The 24576-nt window shown below is 39.4% G+C and overlaps 3 protein-coding genes across 3 annotated transcripts; 2 read left to right on the top strand and 1 right to left on the bottom strand.

The window, feature by feature from the left end:
* The first annotated feature begins 852 nt into the window (after positions 1-852).
* LOC129766526 (pre-mRNA-processing factor 6) lies at positions 853-4053 on the top strand. Its single transcript, XM_055767092.1, has 4 exons — positions 853-1088; positions 1153-1212; positions 1272-3684; positions 3755-4053. The coding sequence occupies exons 1-4, from the start codon at positions 991-993 to the stop codon at positions 3977-3979; spliced, it is 2796 nt and encodes a 931-aa protein (XP_055623067.1). The 5' UTR covers positions 853-990; the 3' UTR covers positions 3980-4053.
* A 3280-nt stretch (positions 4054-7333) lies between these two features.
* Positions 7334-10801, top strand: LOC129768622 (zinc finger protein 771-like). The gene is made up of 12 exons (XM_055770379.1): positions 7334-7466; positions 7705-8114; positions 8179-8262; positions 8322-8405; positions 9589-9672; positions 9726-9809; positions 9865-9948; positions 10004-10087; positions 10142-10225; positions 10282-10365; positions 10420-10503; positions 10559-10801. Exons 1-12 carry the CDS (start codon positions 7444-7446, stop codon positions 10702-10704), a joined length of 1335 nt encoding a protein of 444 aa, XP_055626354.1. The 5' UTR covers positions 7334-7443; the 3' UTR covers positions 10705-10801.
* Positions 10802-17841: 7040 nt separating this feature from the next.
* Positions 17842-18894, bottom strand: LOC129766685 (uncharacterized). Its single transcript, XM_055767273.1, has 3 exons — positions 18639-18894; positions 18265-18578; positions 17842-18078 (listed from the first exon to the last, which is right to left on the bottom strand). The coding sequence occupies exons 1-3, from the start codon at positions 18703-18705 to the stop codon at positions 17842-17844; spliced, it is 618 nt and encodes a 205-aa protein (XP_055623248.1). The 5' UTR covers positions 18706-18894.
* Positions 18895-24576: the final 5682 nt, after the last annotated feature.

Here is a 24576-nt window from a genome sequence, read left to right as displayed (position 1 = left end):
TTAGGCATGAAACTCGCGCGCGGGTGTATCTTTTCAGTCAAAATGCTATCACTGTTTCTAGGGAGAGAATAGAGAATGGACAAGTGAGTTCAAGGAAGTGAAGCGGGCAAAATAACAACATTAAATAATTTATAATTTTAAGGAAGACATATATGTGTAACATGATGCTAAGATGGTAATTACTCAAGCTATCATGATCAGACACACATGAGCATACCCTGTCGAACCGCTAAATCAGCAGCCAGTTAAATTCTTTCATTGCAATTTTTACATTACCGAACAACATGCTCAATATAATGATATCCTGGACTACAATTACATAAATTGTTAGTAGCAAATTCTACACGATAAAAACGTGAATTGAGAACGAATTGATTGGACAACCACCTGAACATCAATCTAATAAAATCTCTATCAACGGTTAGCCTTTTGAGCCAGGCTCTCATCAAATGTTTAGGGAGAATAAAGTAAAGCCATCCAAGATCATCTCCAAGAGCATTCCTTCATTAATTCTGCCAACTGATGAATGCCTATTACCGGCAAATTGAGCATAATTCATAATACACTTCGATTTACATTGTGAGCTAACGCCCGAATTGTAGGTAAAAAGATTTTTCGTATCGTTGTGGAGGAAAACGAGTGGCTAGTAATATCGAAATAACATACTCTTTTGTTACCTTTTTTACTATATTCACAGTTTGTGTTTTAAGTAATGCCACATTTTCAATTTCGTGGAATAACCCCCCTATATAGAAATCAAAGACGTAGTCCTACGTAAAAAAACAAAATTCACAACATTCTGTTCACCTTGTCTTTATTCAGTGTGGAGATGGATTCTGCAAACGAATTCCGAGATCATCATCCGTCAACTAAAGTAAACACACAAAACAGTTTCGGAACCGAAGTGTTTGTTGTTATCCGCTCAGTAAACGTTTACTAGTGTTTACGCACGATATTCTCAGCGCTGTAATTCTTGTGAAATACTAGAGAATGGCTCATATCCCAGCAACTTCCTTGGGTAGCAAAAGCAAGAAGCATTTCTTGGGCGTTCCGGCACCACTTGGCTATGTCGCCGGTGTAGGTCGTGGGTAAGTTGGCTCAGGTTCTAAATTAGTAGCAATTTTATATGGAAACGTTTTAATTATATTTCAGTGCAACAGGATTCACAACCCGTTCTGATATTGGTCCTGCGAGGGATGCCAACGATGTATCGTAAGTATTTCTAATATCTTTAAAATATTGTAAAGTGTTTAATATAAGAATTCCCACAGGGACGATCGGCACGCTCCTCCAGCGGCGAAGCGGAAGAAAAAGGAAGAGGAGGAGGAAGACGACGAGGATCTTAACGATTCCAACTACGACGAATTCAGCGGATACAGTGGCTCACTGTTTTCCAAGGACCCTTACGACAAAGACGACGCCGAGGCTGACGCTATTTACGAAAGCATTGATAAACGTATGGATGAAAAGCGAAAGGAGTACCGGGAAAAACGACTGAAAGAAGATTTGGAACGGTATCGCCAGGAGCGACCGAAAATTCAACAGCAGTTTTCCGATTTGAAACGTAGCTTGATAACCGTCAGCGAAGACGAGTGGGCCAACTTGCCGGAGGTGGGAGATAGTCGAAACAAGAAGCAGAGGAATCCACGGGCGGAGAAATTCACTCCATTGCCGGATAGTGTATTGTCTCGAAACTTGGGAGGGGAATCCACCACCTCCATTGATACTCGTTCGGGGCTGGCTTCGATGATTCCGGGTGTGGCGACACCGGGGATGCTCACACCCAGTGGTGACCTCGATCTGAGAAAGATTGGTCAAGCTAGGAACACACTGATGAATGTTAAACTGTCACAGGTTTCGGATTCCGTGACGGGACAGACTGTAGTCGATCCGAAAGGTTATTTGACCGATCTTCAAAGTATGATTCCAACATATGGCGGAGATATTAATGATATCAAGAAGGCCAGACTGTTGCTGAAGAGTGTGCGGGAAACTAATCCCAATCATCCACCCGCGTGGATTGCTAGTGCTCGTTTGGAAGAGGTCACCGGTAAAGTCCAGATGGCGCGTAACTTGATCATGCGCGGATGCGAAGTGAATCCACTGAGTGAGGATCTTTGGTTGGAAGCGGCGCGCTTACAGCCTCCGGATACTGCAAAGGGCGTAATCGCCCAGGCAGCAAGACACATTCCAACTTCTGTTCGAATCTGGATTAAAGCCGCCGATTTGGAGACAGAAACTAAAGCTAAGAGACGAGTTTTTCGCAAAGCATTGGAACATATTCCGAACTCGGTCCGTCTCTGGAAGGCAGCTGTCGAGTTGGAAAATCCTGAGGATGCTAAGATTCTTCTTTCGAGGGCAGTCGAATGTTGCAATACAAGTGTGGAATTGTGGCTGGCGCTGGCGCGATTGGAAACTTACGAAAATGCTCGTAAAGTGTTGAATAAGGCTCGTGAGAGCATTCCTACGGATCGACAGATTTGGACCACGGCCGCTAAGCTGGAGGAAGCCAATGGAAATAATCATATGGTGGAGAAGATTATCGATCGAGCCATGTCATCTCTCAGCGCCAATGGAGTTGAAATCAATCGAGATCAGTGGCTGCAGGAGGCAATGGAGGCGGAAAAGGCTGGGGCAATCAAATGTTGTCAGGCTATTATTAAAGCGGTGATTAGCGTTGGCGTGGAGGAGGAAGATCGCAAGCAAACGTGGATCGATGACGCTGAAAATTGCGCCAAAGATGGAGCGTTTGAGTGCGCCCGAGCCGTCTATACATTTGCTCTTTCGGAATTTCCGTCGAAGAAAAGTATTTGGCTACGCGCTGCATACTTCGAGAAGAACCATGGAACCCGCGAAAGTTTGGAAGCGATTCTACAGAAGGCTGTTGCTCATTGTCCGAAATCGGAAGTGCTGTGGCTTATGGGAGCCAAATCAAAATGGTTGGCTGGAGATGTGCCGGCGGCTCGAGGGATTCTATCGCTGGCCTTCCAGGCCAATCCCAATTCGGAGGACATTTGGCTCGCTGCTGTTAAGCTGGAGTCTGAGAACACAGAATACGAGAGAGCCCGACGTTTGCTGGCCAAAGCGCGAGCTTCAGCCCCAACGCCGAGAGTGATGATGAAATCGGCCAAACTTGAGTGGGCTTTGAATAATCTCGATGCGGCCATTAGTCTGCTGGACGACGCCGTGAAAGTCTTCCCCGACTACGCTAAACTTTGGATGATGAAGGGTCAGATCGAGGAACAGGAAAAGCTATTCGAGCGAGCCGTTGAAACGTACAACGCAGGTCTCAAGAAGTGTCCAAATTCGATTCCACTCTGGCTGCTGTTGTCATCATTGGAAGAACGGCGCAATCTTCTCACCAAGGCACGATCCGTGCTCGAGCGAGGTCGTTTGAAGAACCCCAAAAATCCAACACTCTGGTTGGCTGCCGTAAGAATTGAAATTCGTGCCGGTTTGAAGGATATGGCGAACACCCTGATGGCCCGAGCTCTGCAGGACTGTCCAAACGCTGGGGAACTATGGGCGGAATCTATTTTCTTGGAGGCGCGCCCACAAAGGAAAACTAAATCGGTGGACGCTCTGAAGAAGTGCGAGCATGATCCCCACGTGCTTCTGGCAGTGTCGAAATTGTTCTGGAGCGAACGGAAGCTTCAAAAGTGTCGCGATTGGTTCAATAGAACTGTAAGTATGACAAAATAAAACATGCTCAATCACCTATTCATCCATTAATCGTTATTCTCTCACCAAACAGATAAAAATCGACCCGGATTACGGCGATGCATGGGCATATTTCTATAAATTTGAAACACAACACGGAACGGAGCAACAACAGCAGGAACTAGTCGAGAGATGTATAGCGGCCGAACCGAAACACGGCGAAGAGTGGTGCCAGGTGAGCAAAGATATTGCCAACTGGTGCTTCAAAACGGAAGACGTTCTGCGGGCTGTGGTCAAGATATTACCGACGCCAATATAATTATATACATTTTTCTTCTCTCTTATAAATGAGCGTAGCTCTGAATAGTTCTGCATAACGATTTAATATGGTCAGATATTGTTGTAAATTTATTTGGGTGTTACTTAATCAGAAATCCATATAAGAATGAGGGTCCGTTAACGATTTCTCCCTATGGAACGATACCAGAAAATAAAGCTCGATAATCAACGCATATGTCAAATGTGAGCTTTTTTATCATCATTTACTGCTGCTTATAGGCCGTTTGCAGAGCGCATATGTAGGGGAAGGTGGCCCAGATCCGACCCCCTAAACTGCAATGGCAATTCATTACATAAAAATATTGTTTTTTGGCTACTTCGGCATTCAAATGTATAGTATAACTCTTTAGCTAATTTTTCTACCAGTCGAAATGGTTCTTGAGTGAGAGGAAAGAGGAAAACAGTGTCCAAATAGGAAGGGCCTTTTTTCGACATGTTCAAAAATGGCAAAAATGGTCCTGAACCGATTCCCTATTTTTGCAGCGAATCTACTACCAATTACCCGGAAATGACATACACCCCCAATTATGTAGGTGACTAGCTGACCCGGCAAACTTCGTTCCGCCCAAAATTTATTTTTATTATCAATACCTCCAAACGTTCACGTTTTCTTATTTACGATCATGGGTCCAATCGCAGAATGATTCATCTTCTAATGGACCCTTTATAATTTAATTTTAATATAAATTTCCTAGGACTTCTACCAAAACTCGTCATTATATCATCAGATTATTTTCAGATATAATTCTCGTTCAAAATTTTTCAATCACTTGCAAATAACATGTTTCTCCGTTACATCGAATAAATGTTTGATACAGAAAATATGATAGAACACAGACAGCCATGAATCGGACAATTCTTTCCTAGAGTTTTGCTCTTATCAACACATTCGGCGATCCATTTTTAAACGGTTTTATTTAGCTTGCCCTGTAATCTGTGTGTATGTTTATATGTTTGTAACGTGTTTGTCTGTAGCGCTGAACCACATTAATAGAAATTTAACCCCCTTTCTGTTGACCGATTGATCTGATATTTCGAACACACCTTTATCTCTGTAGTCATCATAAAACTGCGTATTTCATTGAAAATACAAGATGGCGGCCGCTACAAAATGGCGGATCACATATTTTCTCAAAACCTCATCAATATGGGTTTTCCAAAACCCAATAATATGGGCATCAAATGGAAGGGCTTGACTAGTAGAATACGGTTATTTAAGAAAAATGCAAATCCAAGATGGCTGCCACAACAAAATGGCGGACTACATATTTTCTCAAAACCTCATTAATATGGGTATTAAATGAAAGGGCTTGACTAGTAGAACACAATTATTTATTTATGAAAAATGCAAATCCAAGATGGCTGCCACTATCAAATGGCTGCATATTTTCTCAAGCCCGATTATTATAAGTATCAAATGAAAGGGCTTGACTAGTAGAACACAATTATTTATTTATGAAAAATGCAAATCCAAGATGGCTGCCACTATCAAATGGCTGCATATTTTCTCAAGCCCGATTATTATAAGTATCAAATGAAAGGACTTGAATAGTAGATCACAGTAGATCATGAAAAATCTAAATTCAAGATGGCTGCAATCACAAAATAGCCAATTACTTTATCAAACGGTTTTATTTAGCTTGAACTGTTCGTATGTGTGTTTGTATGTCTGTAGGGTTGTCCCACATTAATAGAAATTTGATCAATAGGAACTGACCGAATTTATAAAATACCTTTATCTCTGCTGTCATTTTAAAACTGCTTATCTAGAAAAAATCAATTTGGCCGCCACTACAAAAAAGCTGATTCCATATCATCTCAAAAAAAAGATATTGTGTATCAAACGAACGAACCTGACTTGGAGAACACACTATGTATTTTCTGCAATCCACTCAATATCGGTATCAAATGAAATGTTTTGACTGATAGAATACAGTACAATGGTTTTATTGTAGATAAATATTCTAATGAAACAGATAATGTACTAAAAACTAGAAAATAAAATAAGTAAAAAAAAATTAAGTTAAACGGTTTAAGTGCGATTCACATACAACATCCACGTTACGTACACGTCCCGTCCTGTCACGTCACGTCAATTATCTTTCCAAACAGTTCTTATGCAAACATTCACATACACCGGCAACGGCAACTTCGACTTGCCGTTACTGGTGTTTGTGAATGCTTCAATTGGAATTGCATGGAAGAATAATTGACGCAACGTTACGTGACCGAACGTGAACGTGACGTGAATGTTGTATGTGAGTCGCGCTTTAATTGTGATTAAACATAATAATGTACTAAAAGCTAGAAAATAATTAGGCAAGTAGCAGTTAGCAGTTATCACACCTCTCCTTCATTAGTCTAGGGCATTTATAAGACTAAAATTAAATCGTGGGGCACGTTGGATTTCCATTATCCACAATTAGCGACTTCATCATATGTCCCACGATTTTATTTTAGTCTTATCAATGCCCTAGAGTAATGAAGGAGAAGTGTGATAACTGCTAACTGCTACTTGCCTTATTATTTTCTAGCTTTTAGTACATTATTATGTTTAATCACAATCAAGACGGGTCTATGGTACTAGGTGAGGCCGTTTCGTCACTAAGTTGGTTAGGGGAGCGGTATATGAAAACAGTACGGAAGAAAGCAGAAGGGGAATTATTTCCTTGAAGCGTGAAAGAGACAGACTGATCAGGAGCGAGCTTCGGCACTAGCGTATTGGGTTTTGTTTACAAACAAAACACAGTAGACTTCCAAGATGGCTGAAGAGTGGTTTCAGCAAGTTGGCCCACCTTACGATATACTTCTACGCCCCTTGATCACAATTAAACCGTTCAACATAAAACACCTACTAGCACTAGCGCGACAACCCTTCTAGCATACCTTGTAACTGCCAAAATACGTTGCTCAGGGTTTGTTTTGAGGGAGAAGTGTGATAACTGCTAACTGCTACTTGCCTTATTATTTTCTAGCTTTTAGTACATTATTATGTTTAATCACAATCAAGACGGGTCTATGGTACTAGGTGAGGCCGTTTCGTCACTAAGTTGGTTAGGGGAGCGGTATATGAAAACAGTACGGAAGAAAGCAGAAGGGGAATAATTTCCTTGAAGCGTGAAAGAGACAGACTGATCAGGAGCGAGCTTCGGCACTAGCGTATTGGGTTTTGTTTACAAACAAAACACAGTAGACTTCCAAGATGGCTGAAGAGTGGTTTCAGCAAGTTGGCCCACCTTACGATATACTTCTACGCCCCTTGATCACAATTAAACCGTTCAACATAAAACACCTACTAGCACTAGCGCGACAACCCTTCTAGCATACCTTGTAACTGCCAAAATACGTTGCTCAGGGTTTGTTTTGATTCTGGGATATATGAAAGTGCGATTGTACAGTTTTACTTTAAATTAATTTGAATAAATAAAATTTCGCTGAAGTGAGATGGCTTTGGTTAGCAACAATCTGTACGTTTGTTGTGATGCTTTTACGTATATTCCCACAACTAGAATACTATTCTACTTTCATACATAAATCACAAAAAAACATGAATAGTTGGATTGTACTACTTTCGTATTCCATTTTTTTTCATGACACTGTGTTCAACATACGATTTAACGAACGATCATGCATGCTTCGGAAATTCGCAACGAAAAATTGCTTTTAATCGATCAGCATAAATATTTCCACCTTTCATTTCAACAGCGACCAATGCAGCTTCTGTACTGATACATGCAATGAAGAATTTCGTCATGTACTGGTCTCCACTCAATACCAAGAGCAGAAGTTGAAAACTATACTACAGAAATTTAGCAGTTTCCCTTCGCATTTGAGCAGTTATCCTACGTGTGACAAATGTCACCAAGAATTCATATCCGTCCACAACATTCCCAAGAGCTGCTTTCAAATTTTATCCATCGCCGAACCGACTGTCATCAAGACGGAACCAGAGTTAATGATAGATGACCACGAACTGTCCAATCATGAGAACATTTCAGAGACAGACTCGACAGCGGACTTTGTGCCAATTGAACAGGAAGACGAAATACAAATCGCGGCAGAAAAAGTGGAGGGGTTCTCCATCAAGGAAATGAATGAACACGACGTGGATGAAGGTTCGATGAAAGATCACATAAAGTTACATTTTCTATAAACATTGATCATGATATTCTATTTCAGGAAAGAATCCGCTTAAATGTGAAAAGTGTGGAAAAACATTTCACACAAAATACAGACTCAAACTTCACGAACTAATTCATACAGGTTAGATGAAAAAAAAGGTTCTATTCATTGAACCATTCATTAGTAACATTTCTTTGCAGATGGGCGTCCCTATTCTTGTCCAACTTGTTCGAATGCGTTTAAATATGAGACAACGCTCAAACGACACATTCTTTCTCACACTGGTTAGTAAATTTTTTGACGTAGGACTACGTCTTTCATTTCTATACCGGGGTGTAAAATCAAAGTTTCGAAAACGAAAGCGTTACGCCGGAGACCGAGATTTTGAGCGTTAATAGCTCCTAAACAACTGAACGAAATGGTATGATAAACACTTCATTCGAAAGATAAAATGTCTACGCGTTATATACTTGTTACTTTTTGATCCAAAAACTTGTTTCAATAGTCTTAAAATTACTTTCAAAACAGGCTATTGAAATCACCAATTGGTATATAAGCGAGCGGCGCTCGGAAATCCACTCAGTTCTAATTGAACAGCGATTGGAGCATGTTGTCGCTGTTGCGGTGAAGCTCTTTATTTTTTCATGAAAGCGCGGATGAATGGTGTCACCAAGAGCCTGTTTGTGCACCCTAGGCCAGAAGGGAATCTATCGGGAGGAGAGTGATGCCACAAACGGTTCCCTGGGAAGACATCGCTACACACACATACACGCGCGGCTATTAACAGGTGGTTATCGAGTTGGCATTAACCACTTGTGGGCTTCCAGTATCGAGGAAAATGTGGAAATAACTAATCGTTACTGAAAATAATCTGCCAGTTCCTCTGGGAATTTTCAAAATATATTCATGTGAAAGAGTTTAATTGAATGTTTTCTATCCATGTAACACTGTGACCAAATATGTTTCAATCAAGTGCTATTAACAGGTGGTTATCGAGTTGGCATTAACCACTGGTGGGCTTCCAGTATCGAGGAAAATGTGGAAATATCTAATCGTTACTGAAAATAATCTGCCAGTTCCTTTGGGAATTTTCAAAATATATTCATGTGAAAGAGTTTATTTTAATGTTTTCTATCCATGTAACACTGTGACCAAATACATTAGGTTTTGTGATTTTTCAATCAATCGCAATCAACAGGATAGCTTCTGAAGATTATTCTTCCCCATCAGTAGGATATTTCCGTATCCAATATTGGATGCATAAAACCTTGTGCCTCCAACGTAACGCTCTCGTTTTCGAAGTTCTCCAAATATTCATTCATTCAGAATGAATTCAGATTCAACTTCATACAAATGATCTCTAAATCAACGATAGTCCTACGTCACCCTTGCGGTTATACCATAGATATAACCCACTTCCTGTTTTTTCACTATAGTGAACAATTCAACAGGGTAATTCCTTTGCAGATAATCCTTCCTATTGTTGTCCACATTGTCCGAAAGCGTTTTGGAATCCTTCAACACTCAAACTTCACGTTCGTTCTCATACAGGTTGGTTAGTAAATTTTGCTGTAATGAACTATTCACCAGGACGCTTTTTTCAGGTGAACGTCCCTTTTCTTGCCCAAGCTGTCCAAATGCGTACGGAGACCGTGGAGCGCTGAAGCGGCACATTCGAAGTCATACGGGTTGGTAAAAATATTTCCCTACAATGAATGATTGAACAGGGCCATTCTTTCGCAGGTGAACGTCCCTATTCGTGCCCACAATGTCCCAAAGCATTTACGGAAAGTTCAGTGCTCCAACAGCACATTAAAACTCATACGGGTTGGTGACTGTGTTCTACAGTGATGAACTATTCACCAGAATCTTTTTTTTACAGGTGAACGTCCCTATTCATGTCCACATTGTCCCAAAACATTTCCAAATTCTTCACTGCTTCAAAGGCACATTCGATCTCATACGGGTTGGTGAATATGTTTTACTGTAATGAATCATTCATCACAATTTGTCTTTGTAGGTGAACGTCCCTTTTCATGTCCACATTGTTCGAATGCGTTTATGGATCCTGCAACGCTAAAGCGACACGTTCGAATTCATACTGGTTGGTAAAAGTATTTTACTGTATTGAGCCGTTCACCAGATTTTTTTTTGTTACAGGCGAACGACCCTATTCGTGTCCACTTTGTCCCAAGGCATATTGTCATTCTTCGCCGCTTCAAAAGCACATGCGAGTTCATACGGGTTGGTACATATGTTTTACTGTAATGAATCGTTCACCAGGATTTGTTTTTGCAGGTGAACGTCCCTATTCCTGTCCACATTGCTCGAAAGGGTTTATGGACTCTGCAACTCTAAAGCGGCACATTCGAGTTCATACGGGTGGGTAAAAACGTTTCCCTACAATGAATAATTCAACAGAGTAATTCCCTCGCAGGTGAACGTCCCTATTCGTGTCCACATTGCCCCAAAGAATTTAAGCGCAATTCAACTCTAGTAATACACCTAAGTACTCATGATAACGATAAAACCGGCTTGGAGCAGAAATCACAGGTAACTGTGAAGGAAGAGATAACTGAATAATCCATGTCGTTGAAAGCGATTGCAAAATAAATTGAGTGAGTTGTGTACATAGGATGAAATCAGACATTTACAAAAAAAAGAAACCAAACAGCTATGATCGAGGTGTTGACACGTTTTTAATAATCACGACCCCTAGTTGAACCATCTTAGGTTGAAACGAATGCATAATTTTGTTATGCATATTCGTCCTTCGTATGAACGCAACGTGCTTTCATGGCCGAGTGGTTAGCGTCACACATATCATGTCAAGGGGTTCGGGCTCGATTTCCGTTGTGACCGGGAGATTTTCAGTCTTTTTGGAAATTACTTCTGACTTGCACTGTCACGCATATTCTAGAGTTTGCAACTCAGAATACATTCAAGGGTTCTTCTTCTTCTTCTTCTTCTTCTTCAATGGCACTAACGTTCCTAGAGGAACTTCGCCGTCTCAACGTAGTATTACTTGCGTCATTTTTATTAGTACTTAGTTGAGATTTCTATGCCAAGTAACACGCCTTGAATGCATTCTGAGTGGCAAGCTCTAGAATACGCGTGATCACAGTGCAAGTCGGAGGAAATTTCTTTGACGAAAAATTCCCCCGACCAGAACGGGAATCGAACCCGAACACCCGGCATGTTAGTTGTGACGCTAACCACGCTTGTCCACAGTGAGTGGGAAGGGGGTTCAGATAATGTCCACGTGGATACGTAAAATATAGTAAAACATTCATGTTTATAGTCAAAATTGACTGAGATCTGCTCTGTATTTACAAGATTTTTAAAACTTCACGCCACGTCCATAGTTCCATAATCCCATCCATAATTTTTCATAAGGCAGAACTTCTTCCCCGAGATGTATATTTTGAAAGGAACGCATATGGACTAGGATCCATCAATTTATTCCAATCGGTAATAGACGACCATGAATTCTGTCAGGACAAAGACACAAGAATGTTGGAGTTTTTGTGTTATTCATAATCATAATTTAAGAGCGGCTCTCGATTCAGCTTCCGCTCTTGACGACAAAACTGCTTCGTTTTATTTTTCGAGAACTCCCAAGATATTCGGAAAATTGAAACGAACAACAAATTCTCCCATGGGTGCACGAGCCGTATCTCTGGAGATCTGTTTCTTGCAATGATGGTTTTCTTTATTGATATCTGGTATATTTTGTAATGCGCTACTAGTGGGTTGAGCTTGAGCTTGAGCTTGGGTAGACTGTACAATTCGTAGTTGCTCTCCATGATTGACCTGAACCAACCAAATTGCATACAGAACACACAGAATGACGCTTGGGACTAGCAAATCATTCTCGTTGTGCAATTCTCGGTGATTCGAGCTTTAAATGGTCAATAACGACGCCGGCCACGTCCTTACAGTCACCATGGGAAGGGAAGGAGCGTTAGTATGATAATCGCCGCCCGAAGGCCAGAAGGGTCGCCTCTATAGCGTGGTTCCCTAGCGAAAATCATGGAAGGGATAGTTGTTAGTGGGAGAGGTAAGAATCAGGATTCACTGTGGTAAGTGATGTGATTATGTGAACGCGAACTATCGACCACTCAACGAAGCGAAATTCTCTTGCGTTACAACGCGCGACATAAATTATTTTTAAGTAACCTAAAAAGGTAGACCTGTTAAATCAATTCGACCGGCTATATATTCTACTATTCAACTCACATACTATTTTGTTGAAATCCTTACTGTCTGAGTTAACTGTAGGAAACCTGAGAAGGTAACGAGAAAACTCCGCTAAACCAATCATCCCAGCGATATGTTGGAGAACTATATATTTTGGAAACCTGAAAAGGTAACCGAGAAAGCTCCTCTAAAATCAATCGACCCAATGATACTTATCTGAAGATAGATATTTGATTAACCTTTTTTTCTTTTTCTTTATTAGCAAGCAATTATTAGAATTCACGCATAAACAATTTAAAAAAAACTAATTTCTTTGCACTTTCTATATACCCTAACAAAGAAAATAAAGTTTCCAAAAATGAACTAACGATACTATTATGGCGCAATATTTCAATTATTTGCAAGTTCAAACTAATTTCAAGCCTAAACTATACTGGTACCACAGTACCATCTCTAGGCATATTTCAATTCAGCTACATCATTAAACCAGCTTAACTTAAAACCAAACCTTCCGAGAAAGCAACACTCAAAACAATTACACTCGGTTGAATCCATCAATCTAACAATCATTTAAAAATTTAAAATCAAACCAACTATAATTCAAATTTTTGGATTTTTTGACACTCCACTTTCATGCTCATCTTTCCATGAGAAGGTAACAGTTTTTCATCACATGTTCGCCATTTTTACTTAATCTGTAACAAGTATTTTGAGGCAACACTGCACACACCACAAGCTCATGAATTGGTAGTCGTCACAGCCGTAGCATAATGCAATATTCTCACTATGTACCTATCTTCCTCCCTCTTCTACTCAAGATAGCAGAGCAAACACACACAATAAAATTTTCGGTTCCTGCATTGAGCATACGAGCGCAGCCATTTTCTTTTTCATTGCTACTGCTATTGAATTTGGTGCCACGGAGTATGCACACAAGAAAAAAAAACAGAAACGGCACACCGTCAGAACACACTTCTAACAGGAATTTCATCAACACGATTACACTTTGATGATCGCAATTCTTCTAAAACTCCTCTCAATTCAGTGATTCGACGAATAGGAGCGAAATTTGATTGCACTTGATAGATACGCGATGGCACAAGAAACAAGTCGTAACCAGAGCTGATTTTTGTCACTGCTCATAATTTAGCTACTATGACGACCATTGCAACATTACTATCGAACGACGTGCAACAAAACACAAACCGACAAAACATGTTGTTCGCTCTTTGCTGATGAATGGTTTGTCAGAGTGCTCTGACGATCAAAGTATGTTGCTTGTCATTGCACTATTGTGGTCAAGACGGAAAATACTATGTCATTTGGTGTTATGAAAGTTTATACTTTTTTTCAATTTGTTTAATGGAAATTTACACATTTATCAGGGTTTATAGGGCTTCGTGAATATCCTTATTATTTAAAAATGCTAAACATCAAGGAGAATAAAATATATAAATGAGTATAGGATCTGCCAAATACGTGCATTTGGATGCCGGGCAATAATTTCATCGAAGGAATTTCTTCATTATCCTCACATGTGAAGATTTGTCATTGCTAGTTGAAATTTATGTCCTGAATTCAACCGCTATAAACACCTTATGTGTAAAGTAAGGAATTGATACATGTAACGAACTGTTTCCTTATCTTAGTGTGTCTGGGTTTAATGGTAATTTATTGAAATTTAAAAGAAGTTGAGGAGAACAATTAGTTGATATTTTTTAATAGAATCAAAAGATATCTGCTAATCCTTCCCATTTTCAATCAGATTTTTATTTGAAAGGAAAGTTAAACCAGTCGTCTTGTTTAATGAGTTCCATAGATTCTCAGGTGATTCGTTGGGACTTAGTAGTATGTTAACATCAATGCTTCCTAATTCTAGTAGTGTATAAACATTTATAAATAACTAAGAGAATGATTGGGTTGGAGTGGCGCACCTGCAATTGCGGTATGACATTTATGCTGGAATAATGAGGGAGAACTGATAAGGTCAATTTTAATTGAGGATAAATTATTGCCCCGTTAAGCCCCGGATTGTTTTTGCTGCGGTTTACATTCAATACGCATCAAAAACATTTGCACAATATTAATATCGATATTTATTGTATAAATAGAAAATAAAGGGTGTGTCACATCAAATTGCATCACGGAAAAAACGCTGTAGAAATTTAATTTTTAGGAATTATATCTTCAGCTTTCGCTTATAATCAGATAAGAGTGTATAGATCACGTTGGCCATGCTTCACTGTCAATTTTTCACGAATGATTTATATTTAATTTGACGTAGATGACGTACTACTTCCGTGATGCATTTAAGATTCGGATCAGCTTTATCAAAAACATCCGCAATCGCAAGTTGGAGGGAATGAACCGCGCACCGAACAAGGGATATCCGTGCATCCCACTCTAGCTCAAGCTCTTCAATGAGGTCTCTTTCCTGTGGTATGTTCTGCTGTAGAAATTTAATTTTTAGGAATTATATCTTCAGCTTTCGCTTATAATCAGATAAGAGTGTATAGATCACGTTGGCCATGCTTCACTGTCAATTTTTCATAAATTTGGAAAAATGTCGTCGAACGAAAAAGAGCGTCGTGAATTAATCCTGTGCACTCATTTCGAGAATCCGGAGTTGTCACATCGGGACATCGGTAAGATGCTGGGAATCGTCCAATCCACGGTCAGCAGAGTACTAAAACGATACTTCGAGAACCTAACCATCGACCGGAAGGTTAAGAACGGCAAAAATGGATGCTCCGTCAGTGAAAAAGATCACAAGCGCGTAGTTAAGCAGTTTAGACGTGATCCGAGAAGTTCGGTCCGGGATGTCGCCTATAAGCTGAATTTGTCAAGTTCATTCGTCCAGCGGACCAAGCAGCGGGAGGGCCTGCGTACATACAAGGTTCAGAAGGCTCCTAACCGCGACGAAAGGCAAAACATGGTGGGGAAGACGCGAGCCCGGAAGCTGTACACCGAAATGCTGACGAAGCCGCATTGCCTGGTAATGGACGACGAAACCTACGTCAAAGCGGACTTTCGTCAGCTGCCGGGCCTGTTGTTCTTCTCCGCAGAGGGTAAATTCAGCGTTCCGGAGGAGATTCGCAAGCAGAAACTATCCAAGTTTGCCAAAAAGTACATGGTGTGGCAAGCGATCTGCTCTTGCGGAAAGCGGAGCGTCCCCTTCGTGATGACCGGCACAGTAAACGGGCAGGTTTACCTTAAGGAGTGCCTACAGAAGCGCTCACTACCACTATTGAAGCAGCACGATGGCCCGACCATCTTCTGTCCGGATCTCGCTTCGTGCCACTATTCAAAGGACCTGTTGGAGTGGTACGAAGCCAACGGGGTCACCTTCGTGCCAAAGGAAATGAACCCGCCCAACGCGCCGGAGCTTCGCCCAATAGAGAAATATTGGGCGATTATGAAGCAGGAGGGCCAGGAAGAACCCAAAAGTTGTCAAATCGGAGGCGGACTTCAAGAGAAAATGGATTTCTGTTCAAAAAAAACTACAACCTGACGTTGTACAGAACCTTATGGACGGGGTAAAGAGGAAGGTGCGAGCATACGGGCTTGGGCTCGAAGTATGAATAAAAAGAAAATGCCAAAAGTTGTTTAATAGTTTTTATTTTACTGTCTAAAATTTTCAAAAGGATCGGCCTACTGGGCGAATTTCTACAGCGTTTTTTCCGTGATGCAATTTGATATGACACACCCTTTAGTCAAAAATTTGGCTTGAGAGAAATCACATATCGTGAAACATCCGAAAATAAACCATGTCCTTTTTTATTTCCTTATTTAGTAACTGTCAGTCCAGTGATTAATGTTTTTCTAACGATAAGCTCAATGTCGGCCCCTAGGGACTGACATGGGGCTCAATGTGTTAAGCAAGCCAAATTCTGGTAAAATCAAGCTTGTTATTCAGCCATTCCATGCCAAATCGATATAGTGGTTCTCAGATTTTCATGACAATTGGTAGTTATATTCCTTATCGCGGAATATTGAATCCGTTTTTTTTATTAATTTTTCATTATTTTTTATTCTTTCCGAACATTTTAGAGTGGTCCGCCAAATCAACTTTTAACCTTTTTTCCAAAACTGACTTTTTAAAATTTCATAAACTTTAGATACAGGACCGATTCAAATGATCGACATATCAAATTGAAGCCAATGAGCTTGTCTTTTTTGAAAAATATTTCCATTGCCCTTTTGTTTTCGTAATTATTTATTGTATTTGTGTTTTATCGTTTACATGATTTAGGAACCAAAGGCAATATAGTTTTTATTTTTTTTCTTGAAAACTTTTTTACATAACATATCCAAAAATCGAAGAGATGATTTTTTCGTTTTTGTGTTATGATTTTTCAAAGTTAACAAGTTTCATCTAAATTCAATCTTATTAAAAAAGCAATCGTCGAAATTGATTTAAGACCTTACGTGTAACATGATAGTCTGGGATTAGAAATTATAATAAGTATTGATAATGTAACCATGATACAGTCGCTATAAATCATTGTAGGCACATGGCAGTCTAGTAGCATATGAATATTGAACGAAGTCTAAAAACACGTTAACTTTAAAAATCATAACACAAAAATGAAAGGAAACACCTCTCTGATTATTGGATATGGATAAAAAAAATCTCAGTTTTCAAGAAAAAACATGAAAAATATAGCGTCCTTTATTTTTGGCCATGTAAACTATAAAAAACAAATACAATCAATAATTACGAAAACTAAATCCAATTTTTCGCAAGTGTGATATATTTTTTCAATTTAGGCTTATTGGATTCAATTTGGTATGTCGATCATCTAAGTCGGTCCAGTAGTTCAAAAGTTATGAATTTTTGAAAAAAATCACTTTTGGAAAAAGGGGAAAAATGGATTTTTTGGACCACTGAATTTTAATATGGAAATGGGCACCCTAATGGAACAATAAAAAAATACGAGTCTAATATCCTGCGATAAGAAACGAAACTACCAATTTTCATGAAAATCTGAGAACCACTTTATCGATTTGGCATGACTGATTCATAAAAGAGCAACCTGAAAAATGAAACAAAAACTATAGAAATTTTCAAATGTTACGAGAGAGTTGTATTGGAATTTTTGTAAGAAAAGAGGTGGGAAGTTGTTTTAAATTATATTTTTTATTAACAAGATTAAGTTCGTCTTTTATTGAAACATTGCTTCAAGCAAACTCAATTCAACAAACATCTGTTCTCATATAATAACCCTTAACATATATCTAGTAATATAAAACCTGTCTTGCAATCTAGTTGCTTGAATTCATCTCTGTGATTGTGTCGTTCCAGATGTAAAGGTCTGACATAACCTTATCTGAAAAATCCTTGTTCAATTTGACTAGAAGAATATTAGAAAGGGTTTCCGCTCCTAAACCAGTTCTCTGATCAGAAAGGATTATCGCCAATGCACTGAACGCTCTTTCAACCGATACCTGACTGGATGGTGTAGCTAAAACAACCATAGCTACGGAGTGTAGTTCCGGGTGGGTATATTTACGAGCTACCTAGTGTTTCCACACATTGAAAGTATGGGGCTGACGATCCTGTGTATCCAAAGCTCTTATTTGATTATAAAAAGTTGAAGAATTGTCAGAGCTTGTATTGAATGTCCCACCAAACATTTTGGTCAATATATCATCGACTTTGTCGTTAAAGTCGAATGCATTCATGTGTTCCTTTTCATCAGAAGACACCACTGGGCTTAGAGAGCGAATTCGTTTCCAAGTATCTGCAATAAAATTCTGAAAAGAACATATTATTTTAACATAATTCAACATAAGAATTGATAAAAATAATGTCTAATAATGTTTTTTTGTTTGAAAAACAAAAAAAAAATCAAAAATATATTACCAAAAGAATTTTATAATTCATTTACATAAAAAAAAATAGAAAAAGGTTGGGTGTACGTGCACGTTACTGAAAAATACCTGAATTTCTGCTTTCTCATTAGTAGACTCAAAAACTGTAGAATCAAGGAAGTTCAACCTCGGATCCAAATATAAAGATGCCTTAAATGCCATGTTGTTGCAAAGACGTTCCAATCGATTTGTGCATGTTGATACAAGGGCATTAGAGAAAGGATTGCCTTTCAGCATACTGACCTCCTGAATGGCAACCAACCAGTCGATGTAGAATTGTGACAAGGGATAATGATCGGCCTGCATAACCTTTGTACAGTGATATAACGGCCTGGTAGCATCAACGTAATCTCTGATAAATCTCCAATCATCCTTGCCCAAACCTGAAAATGTATTTTTTTCTTACATTTATTTATTGGAACGATTAAATTGTCTTAATTTACACATTTCAGAATACTGAGTTCCCAGTTCAACAAATTTCGCTTCTTGCTTTAAAATGCTAGACAACATTTTGTATTTACCGCCCCAACGTGTTGGTGACCAGAGCGGAGGGAGGGCAAGTTGTTGAACCTCGACGAATGATTTATATTTAATTTGACGTAGATGACGTACTACTTCCGTGATGCATTTAAGATTCGGATCAGCTTTATCAAAAACATCCGCAATCGCAAGTTGGAGGGAATGAACCGCGCACCGAACAAGGGATATCGTGCATCCCACTCTAGCTCTTCAATGAGGTCTCTTTCCTGTGGTATGTTCTCATCATCTTCGAACAATAAAGTCGATACTGCAATGGACTCATTCAGCAAAGATTTAATTTTTTTTACGGCAACAACTATGTTGCTGCCGTTGTCCACCGTAATGCTAAAGATTTGCTCCAACTTCAAATCATAGACACGCAATGTTTCCAAAACTTTATCACGCAAAAACACAGCAGTTTGTCTCTGGTCTACTTCAATCATTCCTACAACAGAGATCAACATTAATTCGTTGGCAATAAAGAAATATACATAAACGAAAATACCCAAGGTTCGAATCACCAATTTTCCGTTGAGTTCGTACTGTGCGTTGATTCCGAGAACGTGACGACCATGCCGTGATGCAGAATCCAATTTGATAGATACCAGCTTGTGTTTCATTTCGACTGCCATTATTGATTTTAGTTTGTTAGCTGCTGCAGAAATCCAAACCTTGATGTTTGATCTGGATACTTTTATGTTCACAGCATCTGCTATAGGATCAAGCAACATTTTCAGACCCTCCCATTGAAAGCAGTTCAAAGGCAGGTTGTGTTGCGTGACAAGCTTTATGGTTCCTTCGACATACGTTCGTTTGTCGCTTGTCACAAGGCGCTTAGTGATTACTCGTGACCTTTTTTCTTGATTTCCATCGAGAAAGAGCCCTTTAATTTCCGCTGCCGTTTTATGTTTGTTCCGGAAGTGTCGTACCAAATTTCCTGAATCGAAATTCTCCTGTATATAAGTACAACCACTGTCAGGATCAATAGCACAATAATATTTAATGCCTTCGATTTTGCAACACTCTTTGGCAATTTCGGTCAAACTTTTCCTGCCGTGAGCTCGCTTTCTCTGCATAGAGGAACACCCCACACTACTGTTCTCACCGATCGGCATAATAATTCTTTAAACAAAAATCACTCAACTCAACAACCGGAACGGAAATCGTAACTTTGCTCGTTGAAAATTAAATACAATCTACGACAATCAACAATTCGTTACGGACATTTTTACAGCCTACTTGATCGGTTAAAGCGTATTGACGGAGCTCGGCAACAGGTATCGTGTTGCATCGTACTCCGTCAGTCACCATTTGACCAAGAATTTCGTCAGTAGCAAGTGAGTGATATTGATATTGATGAAACTGTGCAACTCTGGTCGTAACACGAGATCGACCGAACACACTCACAACCGCACTCATTGTAATGCGCTTCTAGTGGGTTGTCTGGAAAGTCCATGCTGCTACTGATGACAATTGATGAGACACTTATCAAGATCAATCCTCAGTACACGACACATGAATTAACCCTTTGCGGTCGTATTAAATTTGGGCATGGATGTCGTAGTGGTCGGAATCAGGAATTATTTTTCCTTGAAAAAGATGTGATACATGCAAGATTATGAAAAATAAACTATTTTAAAGTTTTTAAGTATATATATATATATATATATATATATATATATATATATATATATATATATATATATATATATATATATATATATATATATATATATATAGCGACACAATTTATTTCAATGTGATGTTTTTATACAAAAATTATGTTTTATAATTCGTCTTCGTGTAAAATCTTTCGAAACAGTCACCAAAGGTAAGTCAAATGAAGTATTATCATTACATAATTTTATTTTTATTATCCGTTGAATAAGAGACCCCGCACACTACAGACTTTTTTTCAGCCGACAGTTTGGTCGGATCGGCCTACTGATGCAAAAACCGACCCAACTGAATCGGTATAATGTGCGCATATGCATACCTCTCCGTACTGATTAAGAAGCCGACCGAACTATCGACCGACCAGTCAGTCGGCAGTCTGTGGGGGCTCTAAGAGGCACTTTTAGTGATGTCTAAATTTTTCATTTATTCGATTATCGATTAATCGTTGGGGCATTTTTCAATATTCGATTCATTCGAATAATTGTCTTATATATTTATATTTATTTCTTGAAGTAATCACGTTTCACGTTGTCATTCTGGTCGCGTGATCTATCGGGTTATCGATGTTAGATGGTTGGATAAAAAATGATGGTTAAAAAAAAATAAATAGTCTAATTCTTAGTCCAAAAATGCATTAACCTTGTGAAAGATTCCTTCTTTCATTAATCGCGATTACAGTGGCAATTATTCGATGTTTTCATATTTTGATTTCAAAGTATTCGATACAAAATTAATCGATTATAATTTGAGATATTCGATTATTTGAATTAATCGAACGATTAACCGACGTCTCTAGGCACTTTTGCCATTAGCATTAGCATTAGCATTAGCATTGAACAAGTTGCACAATATCGTAGGTGGTACGAATTCAATACTGTCAGGTTAGAAACTAGCCTCCATCCGTTGCTGATGATTGGTAATATCTCTTAGATGAACGCATGTTTTCTCCAACAGTTAAGAATTGTCCTGGCCACGTCCTTGCAACTGCTAAGGAAAGGGAAGGAATGTTAGTTCGACATTTACTTAAGAGAGATGCAGAGAACTCTACGACCTCTCATAAATGTCTCGGGAATTTAGGAATGTGTTAATAGGAAAGGTAAACCATAGGATACACTCAGCCGGTGTTACAGGCGTAGCTTGTTAATAACTATAACTATAACCTAATGTTACAAATTTACTCCAGACTTCCGAATATCGTCACGTTAATTTCTGTGTAAAAAGAAGAAGATTTGGTGTGCAAAATGTTTATACACGTTTAATTGATAAAGAAGTAAACCTGTGGGAGTGACATTGCTCTAGTTTTCTCTTCTCCCATAGGCACAAACCTCAATATCTAACATCTTAACGAACATTCAATTTTATAACATAGAACGATCCCACCAAATAATTTCACGAGGGCAGAATTCCATCTCCTCGATGCTCTCTAAGCAGGCGTCGAATATGCAACGCACACAAGGCTACGCACAGCAGTCGCTTGAAGCAGGAAAAAAATCTTCGACGGCTAAATGATTTTGTACTGTACTCGAACCGAACCGTACCCAGAAGCTGCTACACATTAATCCCACACATACACACAGTCGTTGAAAGACGAAAAATGAATACCGAGCAAGGCGAACATGTATGAACCGGTTGAAAAATACGCGCCACATATGTATGATAACCGAAAATATCTGCATCTATAGAACAATCCTCAAACGAACATGATCCTGGGAATTTTGAAGAAATTCATATAGGTTCCACTGTACTTTTATTAGAATCCACATTTCTTCCACACCGGATTTCAATCCAACGCCCAATTAGGAAAAAAACAATTTCAACCGAAGTCAAACGTGTACTCGGAGAAAAACAAACGAGGAGCAATTCAGAACGCGTGTGCACACGAAGACTGCTCGAACGAGACTCTTCTCTAGGCACTTTTGCCATTGATGCAATAAATGTGTAATTAATGCCAGCGATATGTATCCGAAAAGATCAGCACTTTTCACTTTTAACAAACAATTATTCTGCCCTTTAAAAACAGTTACTTCAACATAATTTAAACCAGTAGTTACTCAAATAATGATTTCTGCGTATCCGAAATGATCAGAACTTTTCACTTTAGATAAACAAAGGTTTTGTCGCTTGAGACACCTATGCGATTATTCAAATAACATGAGACATTTATGCAAACAGTGGTTCTGATACTTATGAACAATTTGTTCCATCACACCAAAGTGTTACAATGGCTAAATTCTGCTGTTATTATTTTTGTCCCACCTTCCTATGCATTCAACGCACTGTGCGTTGTCTTGTGTGGGTGACTACTTTGTTACCGTTATCTATTACTCATAGGATCACCGTATTAATTCGTGAACAGGTTCACTAAACATCATGCTTCGTTTAGGAAAAGCATAAACTGACACTTGGTTAAGTAAAATATAAGATTAGCATGGTTACTTGCTGTGGTGGCTGAGAGCAGACAAACGGCATCCCAGAACGTCGAGCGGAAGACCGGTAGTGGCCGTCAGGCGAAGATCATGGCGAAAAATAAGAAAGAATCTCTGAAAAAGCTGTTCGACGGGCGAAATTTTCGGCACACTTATTTTCTTGGTGAGCTTACGATAGCCTAGCTTGATGATTCCCCACACAATTGTATAGCTCAGAACCTTAATGCAATGGCGTCAGTTTGATGCAATGATTGTAATATCAGAGACATTAGCGAGTGAGTAATTTGGTCGCGTCCACAGCTCAATCCGATACGAAGACATGTGATGACGCAAAACAAGTAATGACAAGCGATATTCATTGCTTTGAATACAGAACGATTCTGAAGGTTTGCCTTCCTTCCTTGCTTGATACTTCAAACTTCTTCAGTTCATCCGTTTGTAACCTTCAAAAGGCCCTTGGAAAACTTTACTTTATCCATAATATTACTCCTCCATCCCCATTGCCTTGAGAAAGGCATTCGATCCCTCGCCGTCCAGCTCGCCCAGCAACAATGTTGTTCAGTAGATTTCCTCACGAAGAATGAAAGTTTGACTCAGCGAGATCCACTGTTTATACTATAGGCAAATACTCCCCTTCGTTCTTCTTCTTTTCCTTTGTTCACGGAGACTTTACATCTTACGAATACCCCTTCGTTGCTCGTCGATAAGTTGCTCGTTATTGGCAGCCCTGTCGGAAAAGCACACAAATGGACAGAACAAATGTATAAGGAAAAGGAAATGCTTCCAATTTTCTTTAGTTTAAACCATATACAGACTATGGGATTATAATGTATAGTATATAAAACAAATCTTACGGAATTTCCGATTCGTTTGGTATGTAAATCGCCAAAATCCATTCACGGCAAAAATAGTTATTAACGTTAACTTTATTTCATAAAAACGTGACCTGTTTTCTGATTTGGCACCCTCAATGAAAGACGTAGTTCTACGTCAAAAAATTGAAATGAAATCTTGATCGAAAAATACAGAATGTTCTTGATTTTTTCTCCAGAAACTGGAGGAATATCCACGTAGACAACAGGGTGAGGGACCCCATTCGTGGTCCTTAGCTTTCCGTCCAGTAACTCGTATCCCTACCTCCCCGCTGTACCGACCGGGGTACGAGTAACCATAGTGAAGAAAGGGTAACTAACCTCAGTGGGATCTTGGTCGTATACTGACAAGGGGGCCCATCCGAGCATCTGTTTACAATTAAGATGCTGCTCAAAATACCGTCTGTTCCCCATTTCACAGGCGGCTGATCACTGTCCTCGTGCCAGCAGGGATGGTTCTACGGCGAGACTGGGAGTCTGTGCAGGCTCTGCAAGCCATCCGTAAAAATCAAACGCACAGGAAAATTCGCAAATAAATTCCAGACAGGTCAATCAGACCAGACCCACGCAAAGGACATGGACTAGAAATTGCAAACTCCGGACATGGAACTGCAAGTCTCTCGACTTTATGGAAGTTATAGCTGCTCATATACAGGTCAGTAGCAGCTGTAGAGCCACAAAATAGCTGGTAAGTACGGCCTTGCAGCGGGACTCTTCAAGGGAGGTCCGGGAAAACTTGTAGAGTGTATGCACACAGAACAGCTACCGGAGGAGTGGAAGGATGGGGTAATCTGCCATTAATATAAAAAATGTGACAATCTGGATTGTGCAATCACGATCCTGAATGGTGACTACAAAATTTTGTCTCAGATTCTCTTTTGCTGTCT

Source organism: Toxorhynchites rutilus, chromosome 2, assembly GCF_029784135.1.
Source record: "Toxorhynchites rutilus septentrionalis strain SRP chromosome 2, ASM2978413v1, whole genome shotgun sequence".
Lineage (NCBI taxonomy): Eukaryota > Metazoa > Arthropoda > Insecta > Diptera > Culicidae > Toxorhynchites > Toxorhynchites rutilus.
This window is presented reverse-complemented; position numbering and strand designations above follow the sequence as displayed.